Source organism: Ciconia boyciana, chromosome 1 (genome assembly GCF_034638445.1).
Source record: "Ciconia boyciana chromosome 1, ASM3463844v1, whole genome shotgun sequence".
NCBI classification, from domain to species: Eukaryota; Metazoa; Chordata; class Aves; order Ciconiiformes; family Ciconiidae; genus Ciconia; species Ciconia boyciana.
In genome coordinates this window covers 204920601-204945045 of record NC_132934.1, presented here as the reverse complement: position 1 = coordinate 204945045, position 24445 = coordinate 204920601, and the positions used below count along the sequence as shown (strand labels likewise).

Sequence of the window (24445 nt, the reverse complement as noted above, 5' to 3'; positions counted from 1 at the left end):
AGTAGGTGGAGACATGTTAAGAATAAGGTTATAATAATTTGTTTCAGGTGCCTCCTCTTTAGAGCCTATTTAAATACTAAGAAGAAAGGCATACTTTTTCTTTATCCCCTCTTGAACTGTCTCTACTGTTTAAAACATCTTGAAGTATAGCGTAGCTTTATTTTCTATTGTTGTTTAGGTGCAAGTAAATTTTTTGGGAAAAAAAATGGAAGCGTGTGGGAAAGCACTTGGAGAAAGCAGGATGGAGGAGATACAGGGGAATGGCTCCTTAAATGTCACATAGCTGCTACAGAATAACTTGGTCTGCTGAACTGTATCCTGCTGGTGTAAGCCCTCTTACAAAATTTAATGAGTATGTAGTGAGCAATGAATTCTGGTGAAACTATGTTAAAACAGGGTTTCTTAACAGGGTTATGGTATCTGTTTCTTCTGGATTCCTTTGGTACAAGCCTGTTTGACTAACACGTCTTTCAAGTTAAATCTGTAGGACGTCTTTTAGAGGCCGATGAGACAAGGGAGTGCACATTGGCAGCTTCAGCTTTGCTCCCTGCCGTCATGGCATGCTGCACCTTTCTCTTCTGCTTTCTAATCAAATCAAACGTGATTCAGCTTAATTTTTATTATTTTTTTAATTAGAAACAAACAAAACCACTGCTAAACGTCTTAGAAACGGGGCTGCTCTTCAGCCTGAGGAGCAGATTAATGGGAAAATGACAGTTACGGAGATTTGCAGCAAAGTGAGGGCTGGTTTTGGAGGCAGATGGATTGCTAAAGGATATAGCGTGAGATGTGCAGCACCCTTAAACTCTCACTGCTTTCCCTGCAAAGGGCAGGAAATTCCCCAAATTTTGCAAGGTGTCTCTTGCTTTACTGGGCTTTTAAAAATAACTTCCTTAAGTAACGATGTACTTTCCTTAAATTTTCCACTGGGAAGAGCTTGAAAGCACAGCCTCGCTATTCCCAAACGGCTGAACACCCTGGGAAGCAAGAAGCAGCCCTGAATCGTTAGAGCTTCACAATGCGTAACGTTGCGCTTTTTGTAATTCGTTTCGGTACTACGTTACTGGGACTGGCGTGGATTAAGCCAGCAATGGTGGCCCCGCTCCCACCTTTGCCTGCCCGTGTGCACAGGCTCTGTCTGCTAGGCTCCCCTTTGGCAAGCCTGAAAGAGTTTTCCCCGTGCACAGACAGGAGCAGAGGGGCGGGGGGAGAAGACTGATGTTTAATTAGGGGATTTTATAGGCAAAAATCAAAGAAAGCCTGTCAGAAGGGGGGCAGCCATGCCTTTGCGGCCACCACGGGGGAGGGATGAACGGCGGCCCCGTCGGGCGGCGGAACGCTTGTGAGCGGGGCCGAGCCCCGCGGCGGGAGCTCGCCGGCAGAGCACCGCCTGCGCGGCGCCGTTTCCACGGCAACCGCCGAGCCGCCGCCGGCGCTGGAAGATGTCCGCCGGGGGTGGGCGCTGCGCGGCGGGCTTCGTTTTCCGCTCCCTGCCCCAGAAAGTTTTCTCCTGCCTGGAGGACAGGGACATCGGGGACCGACTCCTCAAATGGTGGGAGGGGGAAAGCCCGCTGCGAGAGGCGCCTCGCTGGGGGTGGCGGGGAGCGATGAGAGGCTGGTGGGAGGGGAAAAGGCGGGCGGTGCTGAGGGCTGGGGCCGTCACCGCGCCCTCAGGGCTCTTGCTCTGGTGGTGGCGGGTCCGTGTCTCTCTCTTTTTTTCCTTTATATATATATTTTTTTCCCCTTTACTTGGAAATCTCCTCGGTATTTTTCAGGCACATAAAACGCTTGTTCTGAGGTGCAAGGCATTTATCCTTGTCTTCCAGAGTTAGCCAAGATCTATTTCAGCTTCGCAGCGTTGCTCTGATGCTGCTTGAGCAGCGGTTGTGCTTCCCCCACCCCTCCAAGGAAGGGTGGGAGGCGGTTATAAGTGAGAACGAAAAAAAGAAAAAATATAATTATTGGTCAGAATAGGACTTTATGTAGTGTACCTAGGCAAATTTGCAGAGTAAGTACTTAGTATGTCTGCAGAGTATTTAATCTCATTTTTCCATTTCAGGTCCATGCAAGGCAGGATCTCAGCACAAGCATTCAGTTTTGACCAGCAGTTTAAGCCCTATCAAAAAGATGAATTCGTTATGGTAGTTCTAAGTCCTTTATATTTTAAGTTGACTTTTTTCCATTAAAGTATAGCTATTGGAAAACTGCGTAATGGCAGACATTGTAGTAGTGTTAGCATGCTATTTGCCTGCTCACTGTCTCCTTGAAAGTAGGTGATTTAGGTGTGGTTCTCAATCCTACTTTGCGGGTTAACTGTATTGTCCAGTAAAAATATTTTAGTCTGTACTAATGTTACTGTGTTTTAAGAGGGAACAATTTAGTCATTCAAGATTCCCAAGAATGGCAATCTGAACTGGGTGCTGATCTTGGCCACCACATTTAATGCTGGGAAGTCCACCCGGGGGAGATTTTAAACAGCGTACATGCAGTTGGTACCCTTGCTCACAGCTATTACTGCTTTGTTACAGTAAATACACCGTGCGATTAGATGTGGATATGCACCATATATCTGAAAATACAATATTTTAAAAATTATTGGATACCATTGCTTTTTACTGGAATTTTGGGCTCTCAGCTTTTTGAAACTCAAGTCTCTTGGTGATTTTGTGTCCTCCACTTTTTTCATCTATTTGCAGACAGAAAAAAATAATAATCTGTGGTTTTAAAAATAGTGTGGTTTTTACATCTGTTGTTTCAAAAACAACTCTTTGATTTGTTGTATGTTTACTTCATATTGTTATCCTGGATAAAGAATTCAGCCCCTTTGTCTTTTAAAGAAATTCACACAGAAGTACAGAAATATTTCATCTTCCACTGATGAACATTTCAAATTATTGAAGTTTACAAAATATGCATTCACCTTCTCAATGCTTGTCTCTTTTGAATTAAAAATGTAAAAATATCACTATGAAATGATGAACTCTGAGTAGCTGTGAATTAATTGAGAACAAAGGGACCATTACATTATATAGTCTGATCTCTCTGTATCCCAGAGAGGTGGGAAAGAGATTTGGTGATGCAGAGACTGAAAAATCCATCATTTGCTTAGCAGCTTCTTCAATGATTATTCACTCTGCTCGTATGCATATACATAAGTGTGAGTTTTCTTAACTGGCTTATCTATCATTTAAACTTGTCAGCTACCAACATTACTATGCATGTCTCCTTTTTTTAATTGATACATCAATAAGATTGAATACTTCAAATCTTACTGTGGAACATCTTCTCCATCCCTTCAATAACTTATGGATTTCTTCTGTATCTGTTTAATAATTTTTGTGTGTCTCTACACTTTTCCAAGCTTCAAATTTATTTAAAAAATGTAAATTTTACAATCATATTTAGCATTTCATTTTTTACTTCAACAACATTGCATGCAGAGATAAATTGTTTCATCTCTTCTTCCATTTTCTGTACCTTCAAGGATTTCATACAACCTTTTTGTGTGTCCTTGGACTAAAAGTGCTTTACTGTAAAACCTTAATACTGCATATATAAATGTGTACATGAAGATATCTTTAATATATAAAAGACACTGGCTACACAAAGTTACAAAAGCATGTATTTGGTGGTGTGACATTTAGTATCCAAACCGAAAGATCATACTGAATCTACTTACTAATTAGATCCTTATAATTTGCTTTGAAAGTATCCAAGGCACTATAAATGTTGAATCTATGTTTCATTTCATTAACTTGTATTCTCTTATTTGAATATTATAGGCATTTTTTAATGATCAAAACGTGAACTCCAGTTTAAAGTTGCTCTCAGCTTCAGGACAATGGACTACATTGGGTAAATTTAGAATAAATTAATCTTAAATAAAAAAGTCTGTGTTGTAACTGTTTTCCTCTAATTTACCATTTTGTAATAATGACAGTTCATATATGTGTATCTTCATCTGGTTGAAATATCTTTAAGAATGACTTCTTTTACTAAATAATAAGAAAAGATTCTTACCTAATTTGTTACTAAATTGTCACATTTTACCCTTTTTTTTCCTTGACCCCTGCATCAATCCATAAAACCAAGCTACTAGAAGTGTTTTTAAATGGTTCGTGACATCCAGTTGACCTGATCATGTATCCAGACATAATAAACTGCATTAGTTGTGGAATTATAGTACTACCTTATTTAGATAATATTTGGAGAAAGACACTCTTCTATAGATGCAACCGCCTTACTTAGGACAGATCTGAGATTATTGCTCTGTTACAAATGAAAGTTGAGAGAGCAGAAGATTAGATGGAGCACACCCCTGAGCTTGTGTAAATATGCTATCTGCACAACAAAAGTGATCTGGGTGCAGAAAGAGAGCCATGTCATAGGTTGATCTAGTTGCAATCATGGCATAAGGGTGACTTCTAGTGTGTTGCCGTATCATTAACTGCTCATAACACTTGATTATGTCTGTAGATGGAGATGAGACACTAAAGGAGAAAGACCAAAAGCAAATAGCACACAATTTTATGGCACCACTTTGAAATTGTATTTTTGATTATGTAAATGACACACAAAATTTAATGGAATTTGCATGTGATAATGCAATGGGATTTTATGCATAATGTGAACTCTGATATCACCAAAGTGATTTTCCTTAATAGGAATATTTTAAAATGTGGTAGTGGGAAGTCCTCAATTCTTTTGGTTTGTATGCAAGTACTTTACTGTGTGTAAATATTTAATGGAGCTTTGGGAATTTTCTAACTTTTCCATTTCAACTCTCTGGAACTGGCATAGGTTTTTCCCCACTATATACAATGACACTAGACATTGCCACCTTTTTGTCAGCAAAATCCATTTTCCAAACACTGTATCCGACTGTTAAAACAGTTGAAATATATAAGATGCAAAAAATATCTCAAGTGCCCCTTCAGGTACCTCTTTTTCACTCTGGCAAGCAGAGAGAAAATAAATAGATTTCAAACTATGGGTAAACCTTTTCCTGCTTTAGGCAAGAATTTTTTTAGGCTATCTGTCTAGCCTGTGACTTGCCAGTCCCTGTAGTGAAGGTCAGTAGGTTACATACCTCATGTTAAGAGCAGAGGGTCACTTGCCAAGTATCCCAGTTTAACTCCTGATTCTGCTCAATCTTCCTCAGCACAGAACCAATGCATTTTGTTCCGAGGACTGGAAGGGTTCCCTTTCTAAATCCTGAACAGCTGGTATACCCCATTTGCTCTTAAAATTTCATCTTCCCATTCTTTGCCTATTTTTGGTGAGGAATGTTGGCACATTTTTCTATACTTAGTCTTCATGTGCATTTTTTTAAAATATAGTAAGAATTAGCTTTGAGTGGGAGGAGGCAAAAAGTCATCTTCTAGTATTTTCTTCTTCAGAAATGCTGATATATTAATCCAGATGTGCCATTTACTTATCACTGTGGAATAACTCTTTTAAAAATAAGTTCCTGTTCTTGAAAGAAAATACTGAAAATGGGCTTATTTTGCTTTTTAGAAAATCTGAAGAAAATTACATAATCTAGGTTGATTCAAAGACTGTATTTATTCTCTTGCAAACAAAAATGTTAGGCTTTTTTGCAGGGGGGAGATATTGTGGATGCATACTATAAGTGGGATTTAGATAGGTTCTTAGAAACCTCTCTTCTCCTCCCCGCCATGAGCTTGGGCAGAAAGTATTTATGGACCCACAGAAAGATGTCAGCATTATATAAAGCATCAATATAACATTACTTCACAAGAGTGTTTGTTTTCATAATCTTTTTGTCTTTTTCCAGGATGTGGTCCCCTTTTACCTTCTCACTAATAATTTATTTTTCTTTTTAATTCAGTGGGTGTTGTTTCGCTTTCATATTTATCTCTACCTCTTCCCTGTTACTTGTCTATCTCCTTTTCCTAAAATCTGTTTCTAAAAGTTTTCTTACTTTTTTTTCCTGTGTCTAATCTCATTTTTATTTATTTTTATTTTTTTTTTATCAAACTATAACACCCTCAGTCTCTATCTGTTAGATCAAAAGGTGGCATAAAACATGGGGTCCCCAAGGAATGCAACTTGTACCTCCCTTCTCAGCTCCCCCATGTGTTGGGATTCCTGGTAGAATCCCCCAATAGTACATTGTCTCAAGGACTCCAGCTTTAACATTACTTGAAATATAACATTTTAGGTAAACAATACACAGGGATATTCTCTAGTCTGCTTCATCGGATCAGACAGATAATTACCTATTCTGACACCACACTTTTTTGCCTGTTGTCGTAGGGATATTTTTTCCTCTCTTCCTGGCTGCCTGGCAGAGTACCTGATAGTTCTATCATTCGCTTTAAGCCCCCCCTTCATCTGTTACTCTCTTATTTCTAAAATAGAAACAGCAAAAGGAAGAAATTTGATGCATACCAACTTAAGTCTTGAGTCTTGTATTTTTAAATAGCTTCAATGAAAACTAAACTAAATAGTAGTTTTTCCTTGGACACATTACTGGCCTTGCACCTGTCAGCAGTCTTGGGGAGGCTGGACTGTATCTGCTTAAGCTCAATTAACACTTGAAAAGTTATCTTCAAAGGGATAGGGTTACTGTCTTTTTGTGTAAATAAAAATTTAGTATTTGCCTAAGAAAGAGTCTTGAGTTGCTGTATGTACTTGAAGCTCTAACGATTGCTGTCTTTGGAATGGGGTTTTAAAATCTGGAAGGTAATCTTAAATCAGCAGTTTTTTAGACCACTGTTATAGGTTATAATTTGCAAAAAAATTAGATGTCATTTGAACCTATAAATCATCAACCTGCACCTTTTACTGTTGAAATACCATCTTTTTAGTACAGAGCACTGAACTTGCATTATGTATGTTCTGTATAAACTGTTTTGTAAATAGTAAGTTGCAAGATGTTTCCCTGAGGTAAAAATCTTAAACTTTGGGGGAATTCTAAATATACCTAATCTGGGGTTTATCTGCCCCATACTAAATATGCAACGTGTTTATTTAAAAGTATACAGGCAGCACTTTATAGATATTCCAGAGCTTGCTTTTATAAGAAGCTTAATCTGCTTCAGTACTTCTCAGTTTTTTGTTTTCCACTTGCAGAGTTGTCAAGGCATTTCTTCTTCCTATTTCATTGCTCGCTTTTACAGTGTTATTAAAACTGGTCACTCCTTTCCAGGAAATTCTGAATCTCCAATTTCAAATCTCACCTCTCAAATGGAGAATAGGAGTATAGTCTAGTATATTCAGATGTTCCCATTTATAGTTTGGATTTCTGAACTACTGAATAGATTACAAAGCCCTTGATTTTTTTTTTTTTTCCTGATGAAAGTTTTCATAAAATCTTGTTTTGGAGCAGAAGTGTGTCTCCTTTCCTCCCCCTCCCCCAATAAAATCCTAACAATTTGAAGGCCTATAAATAGCTCAATTTCTTATACTTTGAGCTCAATAACTGGGAAAATGTAAGATGTCTCTTTTTTCTCAAGTCATTTAACATCTGATTTTTATTAGTCTTGATTCAGTTTTTGATTCATAGGTCTTTACAAAATAATTTCTATGTTAGAGGCTGATTTAGCTCTTATAATTAAATCTAAATATAATTAAATCTCTTATAAAATAAAAATTATATCCCTGTGAAAGGAAACTGGAGAATTAGAAGTTAGAGGAGTCTGGAGGTGAGGGGGTGGGAGGAAGCATAAATAAAAAAAAAAAATAAAAATCACCTTTTTTTTTTTCTTAGGTTGTGAGGCTGTAAGTCATGTTTTTTCTGACTTGTGATTTTGGTTACATGATTTGATTATTTTTTGATAGTCACTATGTGGACAGGTAGGAGAATGTCCTTTTTTCTTTAATAAAAGGTACCCTTTTTCATAACCACATCTGTAGATGTGATACCAAGCAATTAAATGCCGAGCTTTTCTCTAGAGCCTATTTTCTTTGCATCATATTGGCCCAATAACATAATTATAAAATTTCATGCCAGTATTTTTAGCTTAAGTAGACACATTTTCAAGCCATCAACTTGTAACTTCTCTTTAATTTTCTTCTTAGTGTTGATCAGGTAGGCGGTACAGTTTACCTGAGTTTAGATACCAAAATGCCAGTCCTACTTAACCTATGAATAAATAATCTCCATGTAATAATATATGGAAGAAATCCCAAGTACTTTTTGGAAGTGTGGGGGCAAGAGAAATTTTAGGTTATGCTGCGCTTGCAAAGATTAGGATCAGAATGAAATTATAGGTGCTTTTGGAAGCACCGTTGTTCATACATCCCTTTTTGGCATGTTTCTGTTCCTGAAATACTGACATCTAGAGTGAAATTTGGACATTTCCTAAATGCTAGTCTTTAGTGATACTTTAGGTCAGTTTGTCAGGACACCACTTAATTTTATCTTTAATTGTATGGTCAAAAGCCTTTTGATATTGTGATGTTGTTGACCAGTCTCACATCAAGGGAACCTACGGAGGAGAAAAGATAAGAGTGAACTCATGGAAGCTGGAATGCTGCAAATATTACGTCTGCCAAGACACGTTGCCCTTGTGTTGCATGCTCACTCGTGCTCTCCTCCCCTCTCCTGTTCAGAAGCAATTTAAAGGGCGTTCAAGGGGACTTGGAGATGAGTAAAGAATATGTTTTAACACTTGGTCTGAACACTTGGACCATAGAGAACAGATGAAACTGGACAGAGTCCAAAGCTTCTTAAACATGGAGTCTAATGCTATTTGAGATGCCATAAGTTATCCAACACCACGCAAACAGATTTGTAGATGTAACACTGTGTATAGAGAAGATATGTGCCCTTATGGACTGATACCTCATTAAGGAAAATACGGTAGGGTATCTCAAATGGCACTAGATGTCTGAGTAACAGGATCAAGCCTTGGATGACTTGCAAGCACAGGAAACAGAAAAAATATAGAGAAATGTATTCTGCACTTAATGATTACAGAGATAATACTCCAGATTCATACAGGAAGTGCTGATAGTACCTTTTTCATCTTCTGAAATAGCTGGTTAGTAAAGCTTACAGTAGCTTCAAAAATAGCTACATAGCTACAAAATAGCTTCAAAAAGTTCAGATATAATATGTAACAAACAAAAAATTTGTCAGGGCTGTGTTCAATTTGGTTTTTACTTTGTGGGGTGCTGTTAGCAGCTATTGACTTTCGTACTTCATCACGCCAAATTCGGTATTTGTCCTCAGATCCTTTAAGGCTTAAGCTCGGGAGTATGATTTTTTAAGGGTGTGATCTAATGTGATGTTGAGTTCACATGGTGTTGCATCTATTACTTGTTTTGGTTGATAGTATTGCCAACAGGGGGAGCAGACACATGAGCCTTAATGGAAGGTAGCATTCAGATGAATTTAATGTTTTCTTTATGCTCATTTCTTTCTTAGCTTTCTTTGTTTTTTGAGGGACTGTGTGATTGAGTCATACTTATGTGATCTGTATTTTTTTTAAAGAATATGCCATACACAACCATTTAGAGAAGTTGATTATTTCCACACTGTGTCGAATTATGAATTACTGTAAAACCATTAGTCCATGGAAATTCTCCGATTTTATTTATTGCAAGAGACATGGAGTGAAGCCTTCCTATGTATTCCAGGTTCCAAAGTGACAAAAATTGAAGCTACAGTGGTGCCCTGTACACAGATTTCCATGTCATTTTTTGATCGGCTGTACTCTGAAGGAGTTGTTAGAGAAACTGGAGATATTGTGAAATGTTATGATGACTATTACGACGATATTCTCATCTCTGATGAATTAAGGAAGGTCAGTATAGCAATGAATAATTTCTTATAATTTTTCATACTCTATTAGGTACTGTAAGGACACATTTTTCAGTATTTTTTTTTCTGACAATACATACTTGCCATGGTAAAAATAGGCATCGATAGCCATGTGATAGAAACAACTGAGGCACTGCAGCGCCTGAACGTGTGAAAGCAATGGCTGTTTTCCAGGTGGGCCCTCTTTCCTCTGTAGGTGGGAGAAATGGTAAAACCTTCTTCTACCCACCCTTGTCTCAAGTAGTCAGTGCTTGGGTGTGTATGGGGGGAAATGCAGCTACTCATTTGCCTAGGATGGGAAAATAAGTGGTGCTAATGGAAAGGTCCCAATGATACCCAGAGCTGTGGGTTCACCCAACCTTCCAGGTAGCTGATGAAATTGAATGTACTCAATAGCTATATCCTGAAGCATTCCTGGCCAGGAATGCTGACCATATCATATGTGAAGGCATTTCAGGAAAGGCATCTTCATGTATTTTCACTGAAACAAAGGAGAGGAAACTGTGAAAAGGGAAATTACTTTTCAGTGTAACACTGGAAAAGGACTAAATATAACTCCTGAACAGGCCTGCAAGGCAAAAACTGTTTGTTAAACTCCAGTGAAGGTGTCAGAGAGCAGATTATTCTGAAAAAGAATCTCTCTAACAGTGGCACCTTCTTAATCAACGTATGTCTTCACTGTAAGTGTTTCTTTTGACTTCATAAGCTAAACCAATTTTTTTTTTTACTTATGTTTGTTTAGCATTAGCAAAGCATAGTGTGGGAGAACTGGATTTTGCTCTTCCTTGTATATATAATCATCATAAGTACTTAATAATTATAGAGTTGCACTCATTTGCACTTGGCAAATCCTTTGAAGGCAATGTATTTGAACCAGTGACACTGGTTACAGGATGTGGCCTGAAATACTGGTCTGTCTTGTCAAGTTCTGGGTAAAGGAGAGAACTCAAGCTCGTGTTTGAATTTCAGGTGTGGTTTGTAGCCTAGCAGTTCAAAATACTATGTATTTATTTATAAGTCGGGTACATGTGAAGTGTTTTCTGAAAATTAAGTATATTGGATGTAGGAAAGTTAGAGGCAACATTTAAAATAAGAAATCATTGGAGTTTCAGTCTCTTTCCATTTTCTTTCCCTTGGAAGGGATGTGTGTGTCTGCAAGTTGAAGGATTCACATTTGTTTGAAATGAACATGATTCCTACTTGTAAGACCTAAGATGAAAGAAAGAATTAAGAATCAAAATCTTCCAGGAACAGCGTCAAAACTTCAGATTAAATTAGTCAGTGCCCTAGGACAGTAGACTGTAGGGGGCAGCAAATTGTCTATCTCCTGGTGTCAAAGGGTGGCCCTCAGCTGCAAAACTCCAGGTTTCTCTCCTACCTGCCACATCTTCTCTTGCTTCAACCAAGAAGGGGGTTTCGATACGTATGAGGTGGCCATCAACAACAATTGCTGCCCAGGCCCTTTTTCACTCAGACTGTGTAGTGATGTTCTAAAGAGGGCCAGAGAGCAGTAAGCTCATCTCTAGCTTTGACCAGTTTGCCTGAGTTGGCATCTGCAGTTTGGCTGATGTGACTCAAACGTCTTGTAGCCACACTGAGTTACAATTCCTGTCCACCCTTACAGTGCACAGTGTTGGCACTAATCTAGCAAGTCCTCTGTGTTCACATAATATTGCAGCAAAAGGCAGGTGAGACACATGGAGGAAGCCAGATAGCATGTCTGGTTTATCCAGGCTACAGATAAAGGCTCACTAGAGTCTGCAGTAAAGAATGATGCGAGTTTGAGTGATCTCCTCTGGGAGATCCTTGGGATTCCTTTACAAATGTGAGATAACTGTGTAAACTTAGAGTAAAAAAGCAAATGTAGGCAAAGTTACCAAAGACAAACTAATTGGCAGTGATCGACATACCAAATATAGCTAGATTATTTGCAGATTATTGGTTGTTTCATTAGCATGATGAGCAATTAACCAGTGAATAACAAGACAAGAGTCTTGTCTTCCCTTATGTCTTGCGGGCACAAAACTGACAGTGATTCTGCTTTATATTGTATCTATAAATTTTGAACATAAATGCATCATTGGAAGAAGGATTTAGAGAGAAGTACTTATTTATTTCCATCCCTAGTTCATATCTTTTATATGGATGTAAACTCTGTGTGACATACAGCAAAGCAGTCACATTGTTTATAAACTTAATCTCAAATAAGGAATTTTCATCTATTTGACTTCTTTGTTATTTTCTTGTTCCACAAGATCTTGCTTCTGGAAGATTCAGACCACTATGACTTATTCAGTCAACTGGATCGCAAGGAATTTCTGTTCTGTCTTTTTAAGCATCTTTGCATTGGAGGAACTCTTTGCCAGTTTGAAGATGTAGTTGGCCCATACTTAGAAACTACAAAAGCTTTATATAAAGACTTGGTGAGGTAAGTGTTTTCTGTTTTATACAATTGTATTTGTATGTGCTGTGCGTAGACACTTTGTGTTGATTTGTGTAAATTTATTGTGCATTACTGCTTCAAAAATTGGGCTGTTATCATAATCAATCCGCAAGCTTTTGACACCGCCTTTGACACCACCTTTGACACGGTTTCCCACAGCATTCTCCTGGAGAAACTGGCTGCTCATGGCTTGGACGGGTGTACTCTTCACTGGGTAAAGAACTGGCTGGATGGCCGGGCCCAAAGAGTGGTGGTGAATGGAGTTTACTCCAGTTGGCGGCCGGTCACAAGCGGTGTTCCCCAGGGCTCTGTGCTGGGGCCAGTTCTGTTTAATATCTTTATCAATGATCTGGACAAAGGGATTGAGTGCACCCTCAGTAAGTTTGCAGATGACACCAAGTTGTGCGGGAGTGTTGATCTGCTTGAGGGGAGGAAGGCTCTGCAGAGGGACCTGGACAGGCTGGATCGATGGGACGAGGTCAATTGTATGAAGTTTAACAAGGCCAAGTGCAAGGTCCTGCACTTGGGCCACAACAACCCCATGCGACGCTACAGGCTTGGGGAAGAGTGGCTGGAAAGCTGCCTGGCAGAAAAGGATCTGGGCGTGTTGGTAGACAGCCGGCTGAATATGAGCCAGCAGTGTGCCCAGGTGGCCAAGAAAGCCAATAGCATCCTGGCTTGTATCAGAAATAGTGTGGCCAGCAGGACGAGGGAAGTGATCGTGCCCCTGTACTCAGCACTGGTGAGGCCACACCTTGAATCCTGTGTTCAGTTTTAGGCCCCTCACTACAAGAAAGACATTGAGGTGCTGGAGCATGTCCAGAGAAGGACAACAAAGCTGGTGAAGGGTCTGGAGAACAAGTCTGATGAGGAGCGGCTGAGGGAACTGGGGTTGTTTAGCCTGGAGAAAAGGAGGCTCAGGGGAGACCTTATTGCCCTCTACAACTACCTGAAAGGAGGTTGTAGAGAGGTGGGGGTCGGTCTCTTCTCCCAGGTAACAAGTGATAGGACGAGAGGAAACGGCCTCAAGTTGCACCAGGGGAGGTTTAGACTGGATATTAGGAAATTTTACTTCACTGAAAGGGTTATCAAGCATTGGAAGAGGCTGCCCAGTGAAGTGGTTGAGTCGCCATCCCTGGAGGTAAAAAAAGACGTGGAGATGTGGTGCTTAGGGACATGGTGTAGTGGTGGTCTTGGCAGTGTTAGGTTTATGGTTGGACTCGATGATCTTAAAGGTCTTTTCCAACCTATACGATTCTGTGATTCTGTGATTCTTATTTGTCTTCAACTATCAAAATACTGTGTAACAATGGTAGTAGTTCAATGGCAAAATATATGAAATTTTAATGGCATCTGTTCCACATAAAAACTTTTTTTATATTACATATATGGACATTGGTGTTTTATAATCCACATCCATTTTAAAGATTTTTGTTTCTGTAATTGCCTGCTGAAAGCATGGCATGGAACTGAAACCACATTGTGTTCCCACTGTCGTTGAGAAAATATCAACAATTTCAACAATAATATTCAACAATATCAACAAAGTCTTGGATGTATAGTCTTGGACTACTCTCAAGCTGCTTTTGGCTTAGGATTTAAAAATTGAAATACTTTAGTTGAAATTTTTAAATACAGTTGGATTTTGGCATTCTTAATTCCACAAAAACCCTTCTTGCAGCGTAAAGCTAAGGGTGATAGAATCTGGCTGTTAACATGACACAGTAGACTAACACACATTTTTTGCCAGGTCTGGTGTATGGAATTGCTTGGAATTTTATGTATTTTTTTTCTTGAGATTAGAGGTGATTGATCAGAAGTTCAAATTCAGAAAAAAAGGCAATTTTTTGCCCTGTTTTGATATATACATATGCTGACTTCTCCAATTGACAAAATTTCTTATTTCGTGGTTAGTGGGAAGTCAAATGTAGTTATTGGTTATGCAAAGACTCATTCCTAGCTAAGCTAATGGGAATATGAAGATCATCAATGATATTACTAAAATTTTCTATTATATTATACTTTGCCACTCATAATAAGTATTTGTGGGATAGTATAAAGAACAATATTAACCTGAACAATGGAAAACAATTGCAGACCCCTGAAATGAGAGAGAGTACAAGAACTCTAATAATGTGGATACTAAGTAATGCACTACAATGTACACTACAAAAGCTTCAAATTGCTTAAAGTAGGAATTGATATTTTTCTTCCTTCTCAGCTCTGTTTGGAATGGTGTGATGACCAATTGTTATTTCACCTCCTATTTTAAGATTATACACAAGCATATTAGGAAAAAAATCATGTAAGACGTATTCTCATTAAGTCTGTTCTTAAAATGTCTTAGGATAAACTTAAGAGTAAAATTTATATGTCTGAACAAAGATACAGTGAAAGGATTCAACCCAGTGATTCTTAATCACCTGAGTATTTCTTTATTTCTGTAGCACGTGTATAGATTGCTGTATCCAAACAAAATATTTAATACAAAATATTTGGCTGGTTTTTGGAATTTTTTGTAATACTTAACCAAAGAAGCTTACAAATCTTTAATAACTTCTAAGCAGCTTTCAAATTTTCTAATGGTCAGTACTTTTCAGGGTGCAAGTTGCTAGTCACGTGCTATTTCCCAAGGTCATCTAAAATAAATGATTAAAGTAGCAGTGGAACAGTTGATACTTTTAGAGAAACCACTGAAACAGAGAAATTGAGTGTTACCAATATTCCAAGAAGACTTTTTAGAAATAATGAACTTAGATTGCTGCATGTAGTAATTTGAATACTGTGATTAGTCACCAGAGCTTTCTTATTAGTATGCTTAGTTTTCATATTTTCATATCATACGTAGATGGAAATCAAGTGGGGTCTTCAGAAATACAGAATATGACATAAAAGGATTCATCAGTGCTTCACCTCTACCCTCCCTTTTCTTTTAAATTGTTCACTCTGCACTTGAAACAAGCTGTTTGTTACTCTAATCCTTGGCCTTAGTTGACTCTGCATTGACTACAGCTGTTTCTGCTCTTGTGTTGTTGAATTGACCTAGGACAAAGCGCAAATCAAATCAGTTCCTTCACTTTATTGCTTCCCTTTGCTGTTGAGTTGTTTTCTCCTAAACATGTTCAAGTTTTATTCTAAGCCACTTTTTCTTTACCTTCCTATCTCCTTAAACCTTTTCCCCTTCTTTTTCCTTTTCCTGCTGTAAAATTTGATAAGGATGTCAAGTAGTTCTTGCTACTTAAAAAAAAAAAAAAAGCATCTGCCAAAATCTTCCCCACAATTTCATCCTGCTTTCAACATTTGCTTTTTCTATACCCTCAACCTGTTCCCTGTTGGCCCTTGATTTTTCTCTTGTGTGCTACTTCTGTCCTTTATACAATATCAGGAGAAAACCTTTCAAGATCCATTCCTGGTTTTTTTGGTGTTTGGGTGTTTGTTTGTTTGTTTTTTCCAGTTGGCAGATTGCTTTCTATCCTCCAAAGTTTTGAAGTACATCTGCTCAGTTCATGTGACATAACTGATCATCAGTATTTATCTACCATGTGTGTCTCCATTTCTGTGCCTATAAATATCTGCTGGTTTATCGCTGCCAGTGGAGCTGGTGTTAACACTGACTAGCAGCTGAAAAAGAAAATCACAGTTTAACTAAATCTTTTATCTTGCTCCTTTGATATTAAGTTCTCTGTCGGTCCCATGAGAAAAGCTTTTGATCTTAACATTTCAGACTTTCTTTCCGCCTTCACGATCATGGTTGCCTCCTGCTTTGCCTCACTTCCCCCTGCCCCCAGTTTATCCAAAATTATGTTGCTGGTTTGTTACCACCATCTTAACAGAGAAAAAGCCAGTGAAAGGATAAGCAATGCAGCTCTGAAGAGGGATGCTCATGCCACAGTCTTGACTTAATTTCTAATTTCTAGTCCATGCTGTGCACTGTGTTACTTACTTCAGTTTTGCACAAATTACACCAGAAAATAAGGCAATGAAAATGGCTTTCTTATGGCCTCTTATTTTCAGTAAACAATTGCTAATGAGAGTAGTGGTCTCTTAAATTCTGTTTACCAAACAGTTCACCTTCAAATTCCTGTTGAAAACCGACTATTCTTTAAATTCTTCTTTTCTAGACTGCTGTCCTCCATCTGGTTTCTTTTCATCTTGGATTGCAGTCACATTGGATACTTTCTACTCTTTGTAAAGTGATACCAAAAACTCTTTGTGATATTAAAAAATTCTGTAAACTGTACTCTTCTTAAGCTTTAATTTTTATGTCTTGAGAGCTCAGAAGGCTTGGTGAAAAACAAATGGATAGTACAATAATTATTAGCTGCTATATGATGTGCATTGAAAAATAGCCCCCACAGATGAACTCAGTCTAATCATGATATGCTTATAGAGGTATAAACCACCACTGTTTGGTCCTGTAACAGTTTTTCTTATGGAAAAGAGCCTTGGTGTGAAGAGTTCCACAGAAGTGTCTTTAGTGCTGGGAGTGGCAGACCTATTGCGAGCTTTTCCCCACTTCTCTTTGTTACAGCCTTTCTTCTGGCCTTTCCCGAGTTCTAACTCCAAGACACTAGAATTCAAAATAGTGTCAAAAGGTTTGAGAGTTCATTTCATTAAAGCATTTCCATGTATATTGCTTTATTATGAGGGAGTGCAATAATCTTTTGAAATTAACCGCTCTAGATATTTTACAAGAACAGCTAGGGAATTCCAAATACAACTATTAAATGGCAGACAGTTTCCCCTTTGTAAAAAGAGTAATAATTGCTTCCTAATTAATTAATGCACAACGTGTTGTCTGTTACTAATCCAGCAGTAATTAGTCTGTGACCAGTTGAATCCATCCAAAATTCTAGCATTGTGTCGTATCCCGTGTAATCTAAATAATTTCAAAATCTTTGTTGTAGTATTTTTGGTTTAGTTAAAGAATACATTTACATGACAAAAACTTGTTAATTAAAATATCACCTATGAATCTTTGTTGATAAATCTTGTCTTCTGTACTTAACCCCTGATTTTTCTGACAGTGTCTCTCCATGGTGACAGCTGCTGTAGTATCTTGTAGTCTTTTGTTCTCTTCTCCTTCCTTCTGCGCCATCTCCATACCCTTTCCCCCATAATAAATGAATTTATATGAAAGCATTGAGTTGTTCTTTTAATGTTTGGAAAGCCTAATAAAATATTGCCAGTAAGGTTAGGATATAAATAGAACCCGAAGTGAGTTGAGAGACGATGAGGAAGTTTGCCTTTCATAAAAAGAGAATAGATGCACATTAAAATTATGAAAGAACTACCATATTCAATGAATAGTTTAGAAGTTAACAATTTGAAAGAACAAAGGGGGGTATTAAGACTATTTTTAAGGAAATACTATCCTCTTCAAGAAGACAAGGTAGTTTTTTCTAAAACCTTTTAGGAAAAAAAAAAGAAATAGAGCAAATGAGCTTGTCAAAGGCAACCTACTGGTTTCTTTCAAGTCAGCAAGGGAAGAATCTCATCTGATTTTGGCAGATATATTATTTTGCCTTAAAAATTAACCAAAGTGCTAGAAACAAACACTCAGTCTGAAAAATTACTTACAGGCAGCTAACCACAAGGGGAAAATTTCTCAAGGCAGTGGGATACATAGGAAGACTTATTCTCTGTCACCCCTTACTTTGGTATCCTAGATATAGATAACATAAAAATTAATAAACCAGACATTGAAAGCATTGTTTTCAGCCACAAGAATATGAAGCCAGAGTAACTTAAATACAACTGTAGCTTTTGGGGGTGGTGATATATGGTAGAAAGTGCTAACCCCACGAACCCTCTATACCTTGTTCTGAAAGTTGTCACTCTTTCAGCAGAGATGGTTAAACAGTTTCTGAACTGCTGCAGCTTACAGCCTGGTAAGTTAGCATAAACTGACATCCATGTTAGTTTATCTTAATACGCTCCTCTGTAAACTGCAGTGGTTCAGAAGCTGAGTCATGAACCAGTTGAGCTGTCCCTGCTGGGAAGGCAGTAATCTCTAGAGGGGTGGTAAGGCAGACAACTGGGGCCAGTACCAGTTTCAGCAATGCCGTCTTAATCCACTGTTGAGTATATCAACATGTCAGTTGCAACAAAAAATTCTGAGAAAGTGTCATTACTGACTCACCCCAGGAAAGTATAGGCTTAATTCATACATGACTGTGTCATTACTCTACAGATTAAATCAGTTAATCAGAGAGTCAATTTCTTTATTGGTTGGAGAGATTGAATCCACAAAGATGATGTTGGTTGATTTGGGGTTTGTTTGTTCTTACAAAAAGAAGCTTTGTGAAAGCAGTGGTAAGAGGGGACTGCTGTCACAGACAGGTGGGAGCTGGTGCGGTGTACAACTGGGCTGTGTTTAACACACATCCTCTAGTGACTTGGCTATATTGGGACCTTTCCTGGGAACTGAACCTGTTTGTGACGAGGCAGGTTTTGAGCTATGCATTTCTTGGAACTGTAGAAGTAAGGAATTTATAAGGCTCAGCTGCTGGGTAGTGAGCTAATATAAATAGGAATCTGTGAAATTAGATAAATTAACAGAAGTTACATGATCTAATTTATGAAGAAATGTAAACATCACTTAAAGCAGACCTGAGGAAAAATTATACATTTAAAAATACTTAAATTTAAAATATGTTGAGATGCCTGGATGCTTTGGAATAATATCTTAGTGTTATTAGTAATTGTGATGGAAGAAATGGCAGTCTTCACAACAAATACAGTCTAGAAATACAAAAATTCAGAACTAATACCATCCTAAGTTGCATAGCTGTCTAGATATACAACGTTCCAAAGGAGGGAAAATGAACCTAAACTATAATTATATATTAATTAAAACCAAGCTAAAGTCTGTATTTCTTCACCAGTACTGCTGCTACTTCTTGTAGTCTGCATTAAGATGCAGTTCACAGTGTTTTTTCTCAAAGAATATGTGAAAAGATTTTTACAAAATGTTTAGCTGAATAACTTTTCATAGCTATCAAAATGCAATCTTTATATTGGAGTCATCTAGGCCTGGGTAATACTGCTGTGATTTAGTAGCTGAAAACAGTGAAACCAACTCAGATGACTAGATACATTCAATAGTTTTCAGTAAAATGTCATAATATCCACATTCTCTAAGAATGGTCAACATACCTTTTCATGGTCAATGTGGCATGAGTTGCATTTTAACTATTAATTTAAACTTGATCAAATTTGAGTGAGAACACAGTGCATATGTTAAAAATGTATTTATTAAATGAAGGATTCTAATAATCAGTGCTTACTGTACGTATTAAGTATGTATTATACCCCTGCATTTCAGTGTTCAAAAGAATCCTGAAACAAAAGAAATAAGTGTTATTTCTACAGTCTTCAGAGTGTCTGCATATGTAAGTATTAATAGTTTTTTGGTACAGGATTTTACTGGAAGTAACATGCATAACATGAAAATAATGAATTGACATTGACACAACGAAAGCATAATATTCCATTTTAACGGGTTATTTTTCCATAGTTGTTGTTGGTTTTTATTCATGAACTTTTCCCTGATCTCATCCTGCTTCCTCATCCTCTTTACTAACTCTTCGTCAATAACCACCAACTAAAGTTTTATTTGGTGGCTCACTAAAAATAGGTTTACTGGATTACACTTGAAGTCGTAATAGTCATCCAGAAACTAGTTTCTGAAAAAAACCCATATCTTTAGGTCTAAGTAATTCTGGTTTTAGATCTACTTGAGATAGCAGTAAGAATTAAGAATCCACTCTTGACTTTGTATAGTTCTGGTTTTAGAACTATTGCTAGAGGTTTCTGCATAGCTTGTATGGCATCTGTTTCTGCAAAGACTGCAAGGAAGCTTAGTATACAAAAAGGCTGGGGTGGTGAGATGACTGCTAACCTCTTTTTCCCTCCCTTGTCAAGTCTCATTCCTATCTGTTTCTCTTGCAAAATCATACATTTACCATCAAGATAAGTTTGAGAACTGGCTGCATGTTTACTAGATTCAGCATATCTGTCATTTAATTGTTACAGTAGGATGAACTACTCCAAATTCTTCTTGAGTAACCAGAATATGTAATAATTAAATGTCAGATAATGTACCCACTTTCAAAAGAACTAGCTCATGTCATTTCAGACTGCACAAACTTCCCTGTAAGTTGCCAATAGCCCAGTTGTTCATCTCTGGGTCATAATCTTTTAAGTACTATGTGTGATTCATAAAAAGCTTTTGAAAGGTTTTTGAAAATAAGCACTTTATGGGTGCATCAAAATGTACCTTTCTACTAGGCTGCAGACTTTAATAAAAATAAAATAAAAAAAGCAAAACCCTGATAACTTGATGTTCTTCTGTTGTTACTGTTTCTTCCCCATTTCTGAATCAAATGTGTTGATGTGAACTTTGCAGATTTCAATGTTTAGGTAGATGCATAATATTTAAGAGCTCCCCTAACTGTCTTTGCCATACATTAAATATAATCAGTATTAAAAAAAAAAAGAAAAAAAAAGACAAACTTCAGCAACTTTTTGAAAACAAAAAAGTGGATGGACAAAAGAAAATCCAGTGTAAATACAGAGCAGGCTATCCTCCCTGTAGCCTGGGGGGAAAATTGGGCTTTAGTGCTGCACATTCTGAAAATTTGTGAGGTGAAGGAGAATTCTGAAATTCTGATTTCCATCAAAGAATATCCTGAAGAATTTTCTCTCAGAATAGAGAAAGGCATAAATGGGTATGTCTAGATTGTTTGACAGCTCTGTGGATCAAAACTCTTTAAACTCTACTTGGAAATTACAGGAAGGGCACCTACTGGAGCACAAATGTCTTGTGCTTGTGATGAAAAGTTTCTCTCAAGGAGATAACTACATTTCTGCAGTAGATTTACTTTCTGAGTTCTTTTGGTAAATAACTGTAGACTGTGCTATTATAATCTTAATGTTGAGCTGACAATTTTTAAGCCATGTTTTCTTGGTTTGTATCTGAAAGAAATGGACATACCCTCTTAGCCTGATATAAATAAAAAAAAGCTGTTCTGGTAAAAGTGACTTGAAGAGTAGCTGAGAAGCTAGAAGAACACACATTTTTGCAAGCTGGATTAATAAATGGACAAATAAATATACTTGTATATTTGCACAAGTACAAATGGAATCAGGAATTAAGAACTTTATGTAACACCATCCTGACACCATCCCTTCCTTTTTATTTGGTTTTAAAGCTGTGGCTAAGAAGCCCTTGTTTTGGAAACAGTATCTAAAAAAGCACACTAGTAGAGATGTAAATATTTCAAGGTATTAAGGTGTAGTTATCAATTTCTGTAGATCTGTTAGGCATCAAAACTTGATAGACCTGGGCATCACAAGAGAAATAATTTTAAATCTTGTGATCAAGTACTCTGTTGAACTCCAAATACCCTTGAGAGCTTTGGGGCTTGCATATAATGAAGTGTTGTTACAGCTGAAGTATTTGGATGCTAACTGGTATTTTAGAACTTTTTTTACCTGAACCCGAACTATGGCAGTGTTAGAAGTCAGTGTAATGCATAGTTTATTCAAAAAGTATTTTTTTTTTAAATTGATTAAATGATGCAGTTTTCAGAAATGTTCAGCAGTATCTTTATTTCTGTATTATGCTGTGCATTACGCTATGCATATGTACTCTTAAATCATCAGCTGATTATCTGTGTTTCTACAAAGAAAAAAAAACCCCTACTCTAACACCAGTAAATCAATCATTACACCCCCTGCATGTCTGAACCAAAGTCCACACGGCAGATGGAATTGGTATGATTCTTAATTCATGTACATGCACCCTGCACCCTATTGCTCTAAAAACCAGCATAAGCCTGTGTAAATTCCAGAGCCTTTATGCTCAAGTATTTTAGGGGGTTTTTTGACTTCTTATACCAACTAAAATAAATTTAAGAACCCTTTTCATTTAATTAGATTGTACTTATTATTTTCCTGATACTAGGTTTGGTATATTCTGGAATTTTTTGAAATGCCTCATCACCAGAACTTAACTCGTTTTTGTTCTTCAGTTGTTGAACAAATTTTTAGTGTGCTAACACTGCCTTTAAACCATCAAAACCTTAACTGACATCGGTCGATTCCATAAGGTCTGCAGGAGTGGGATCTTCAGTAGCAATGGGAACAAAGTTTAACTAGCAATCACATCTTGATGTTGGTCTTCTCTTGCTTTTTTTTGGTTTCGTGCATGAGCTTAGGTTATTTTTGTCTCAAACTCCAAAGGCATTGTGATGCTGAGTACTGTAAAATCTTAAAGCTTGCTCTCCTTACTGCAATTGAGAATCCAGTGTTTGATACACATGTATCCCTAAAAAACACCTGAAGAGAGCCAGGCATCTTAAAATTGGAGTTACAGAGCTTGTACACTGCTTTGCTTAAAAATAGAATGCTATTTTTAGCTTGTGGCATTTGACTACCATCAGAAAATGCTGTGAATAAACATCAAATCTCTACCTGTCATAAACAATGATGTTATGGTGGTGCTTATCTTAATTTAAGATTTATTGTCTTGAATAATCCCTCAAAGGAAGACACCAGAACGTGTAGTAGGAGGTTCATCCTCTTTGAAATAACAGTAGAGAAAATGAGGTGCCAGTAACAGCTACTGGGTAAAATTCACAAATGGTCCTTGGACCTTTGTGAATGGACCTTTTCCTTCTAAGCTGACTGCCTTACCCACTGAGAGAGGTTACAGTTTTCATGTTTCCTTGGTCCAAAAAAAGATAGATTATTTTATGTAAAGGAAGACAGCTTCAACAAAAGTCTGTAGTCCAGGAGTTTAAAATTTTCCTGGAGAAAATGGACAATATATGCAATATAGCAGTTTCCCTCAGGCAAAAAAGTGGAACAGAACCTACATCTCTCCAACTGTTGTATGAAGGTGTTGGGGAGCAGGAGGAAACTGTTACATCTTTTAAAAGAAAGGACGTATCGGATACATATTTGCTGATCTTTTAGATGTTCAGTTACCAGGCTGAATACATAAAAAACCCCCAACCCTTCAAAAATCCCCCCATCTAGTTTCTGGATCCCTACTGAATTTGAAGCGCATGTCAAGCTGTGCTGCCCTGTCAGTGCTGAAGCTTTTATTGACATGTGCAGACGTAAGATGTTGAATTGAAGCTCCCGGTTCTTATAGTGTTGGTTGTCAGCTAAATGTCTTTTTTTTCAGAATGAGGATTGTGGAGCTAGGTGCCTCAGTTCCCTTCAAACCCTTTCTGAGGATTGGCACACAAACTGTTTTCAGTAACAGTTCAAAGTCGTTAATAAGAGCTGTAATGAGAGTTTTCCTTAATTGCCAATATTTGAAATGGAACAGATGCATTAGCAAATGCCAAGTGAAAAAGAATTACTGATATTACAGCTTTATGTATTGAGTCCCTAAATTTTTTTCTGTTTCAAAGGAAACATGATTGGACCATTGTATATCACCTGTATATATATATATATATATATTATATAAATCATCTGTATTTTAGGCTCTAATTGTGTAAACATATGCTTACATGTTTAATTTTACAGTTTATATTAATATTAGATTTACCTCAAGGTTATTGGAACTATTCAGACAGAACTACTGTGCATTTTGTAGTGTCAAGATCCTCGGGGAGACATAATGCTGCTTAAATAAACTCTGGTGTATTTATTCTATTTTGCCATTAAATAAACTGTTACAATTGGAACAAAATGATACATTGCATTCAGATTTTATTACTTCTCTCATGGGTATCCCTGTTGTCGCTAATACTGTTTTTTTTTTAACTTCCTCTCAGGATGATAATGGCCTGTGTTACCCTTCAAGCAAAAGCCACGAACAGACTTTTGCCTACTTGATTGTGGATCCCTGCAAGCGACACGTGCACACGCTCTATCACTGTTTTGGTGGAAGCTTATTTCCTAACTAGTTATGAACCTGGCTTTTCTCCAGTTTCGTAATGGAGGCGGCCTTCTCTCTGCATGAATTCAGGTAGAAATTGCCCAGTTTTCTTAGGAGGAAGGATGTGCTCCTGGATTACACGCTCTGAAGGGCTACACGTTCACGTAGATGTTACTATGGGGTTAGTGACAAAAGTTGTAACTTTTCTGTATTTCAAAGGCATACTTCTTGAAGCTGTTTTCCTGGCAGTTTTGGCCCCCCTTCCCTCCCCCGTTTTATCTAATAAAAGGTATTTCTCTAGATGGCT

General features: G+C 37.5%; 1 protein-coding gene and 1 long non-coding RNA gene across 4 annotated transcripts in view; one reads left to right on the top strand and one right to left on the bottom strand.

Annotated features, from left to right (window-relative positions):
- LOC140646552 (uncharacterized) overlaps positions 1 to 5209 on the bottom strand; it is a 31408-nt gene extending 26199 nt beyond the window's left edge. Inside the window, exon 1 of the long non-coding RNA XR_012040483.1 lies at positions 5090 to 5209. This is a non-coding gene — a long non-coding RNA (uncharacterized lncRNA). The remainder of the gene's footprint in view (positions 1 to 5089) is intronic.
- On the top strand, positions 1382 to 24432 carry CFAP300 (cilia and flagella associated protein 300). Of its 3 annotated transcripts, XM_072850663.1 has the most exons (7): positions 1382 to 1552; positions 2060 to 2141; positions 3783 to 3855; positions 9610 to 9776; positions 12049 to 12221; positions 19564 to 19630; positions 24035 to 24432. In XM_072850663.1, the coding sequence occupies exons 1-7, from the start codon at positions 1443 to 1445 to the stop codon at positions 24164 to 24166; spliced, it is 804 nt and encodes a 267-aa protein (XP_072706764.1). In that variant the 5' UTR covers positions 1382 to 1442; the 3' UTR covers positions 24167 to 24432. The 3 variants fall into 3 exon arrangements, with proteins under 3 accessions (XP_072706764.1, XP_072706765.1, XP_072706766.1); XM_072850664.1 differs by lacking the exon at positions 19564 to 19630; XM_072850665.1 differs by lacking the exon at positions 2060 to 2141 and having other exon boundaries at positions 1430 to 1552.
- The last annotated feature ends 13 nt before the right edge of the window (positions 24433 to 24445 follow it).

Bases quoted from the DNA above. Each gene is read 5' to 3' on its own strand.
- CFAP300 (XM_072850663.1), top strand. From the start codon at position 1,443: ATGTCCGCCGGGGGTGGGCGCTGCGCGGCGGGCTTCGTTTTCCGCTCC. The intron at 3,856-9,609 runs GTAAATTTAGAA...TATGTATTCCAG, and splicing joins AGGACAATGGACTACATTGG to GTTCCAAAGTGACAAAAATT. The intron at 9,777-12,048 runs GTCAGTATAGCA...TTGTTCCACAAG, and splicing joins TCTCTGATGAATTAAGGAAG to ATCTTGCTTCTGGAAGATTC.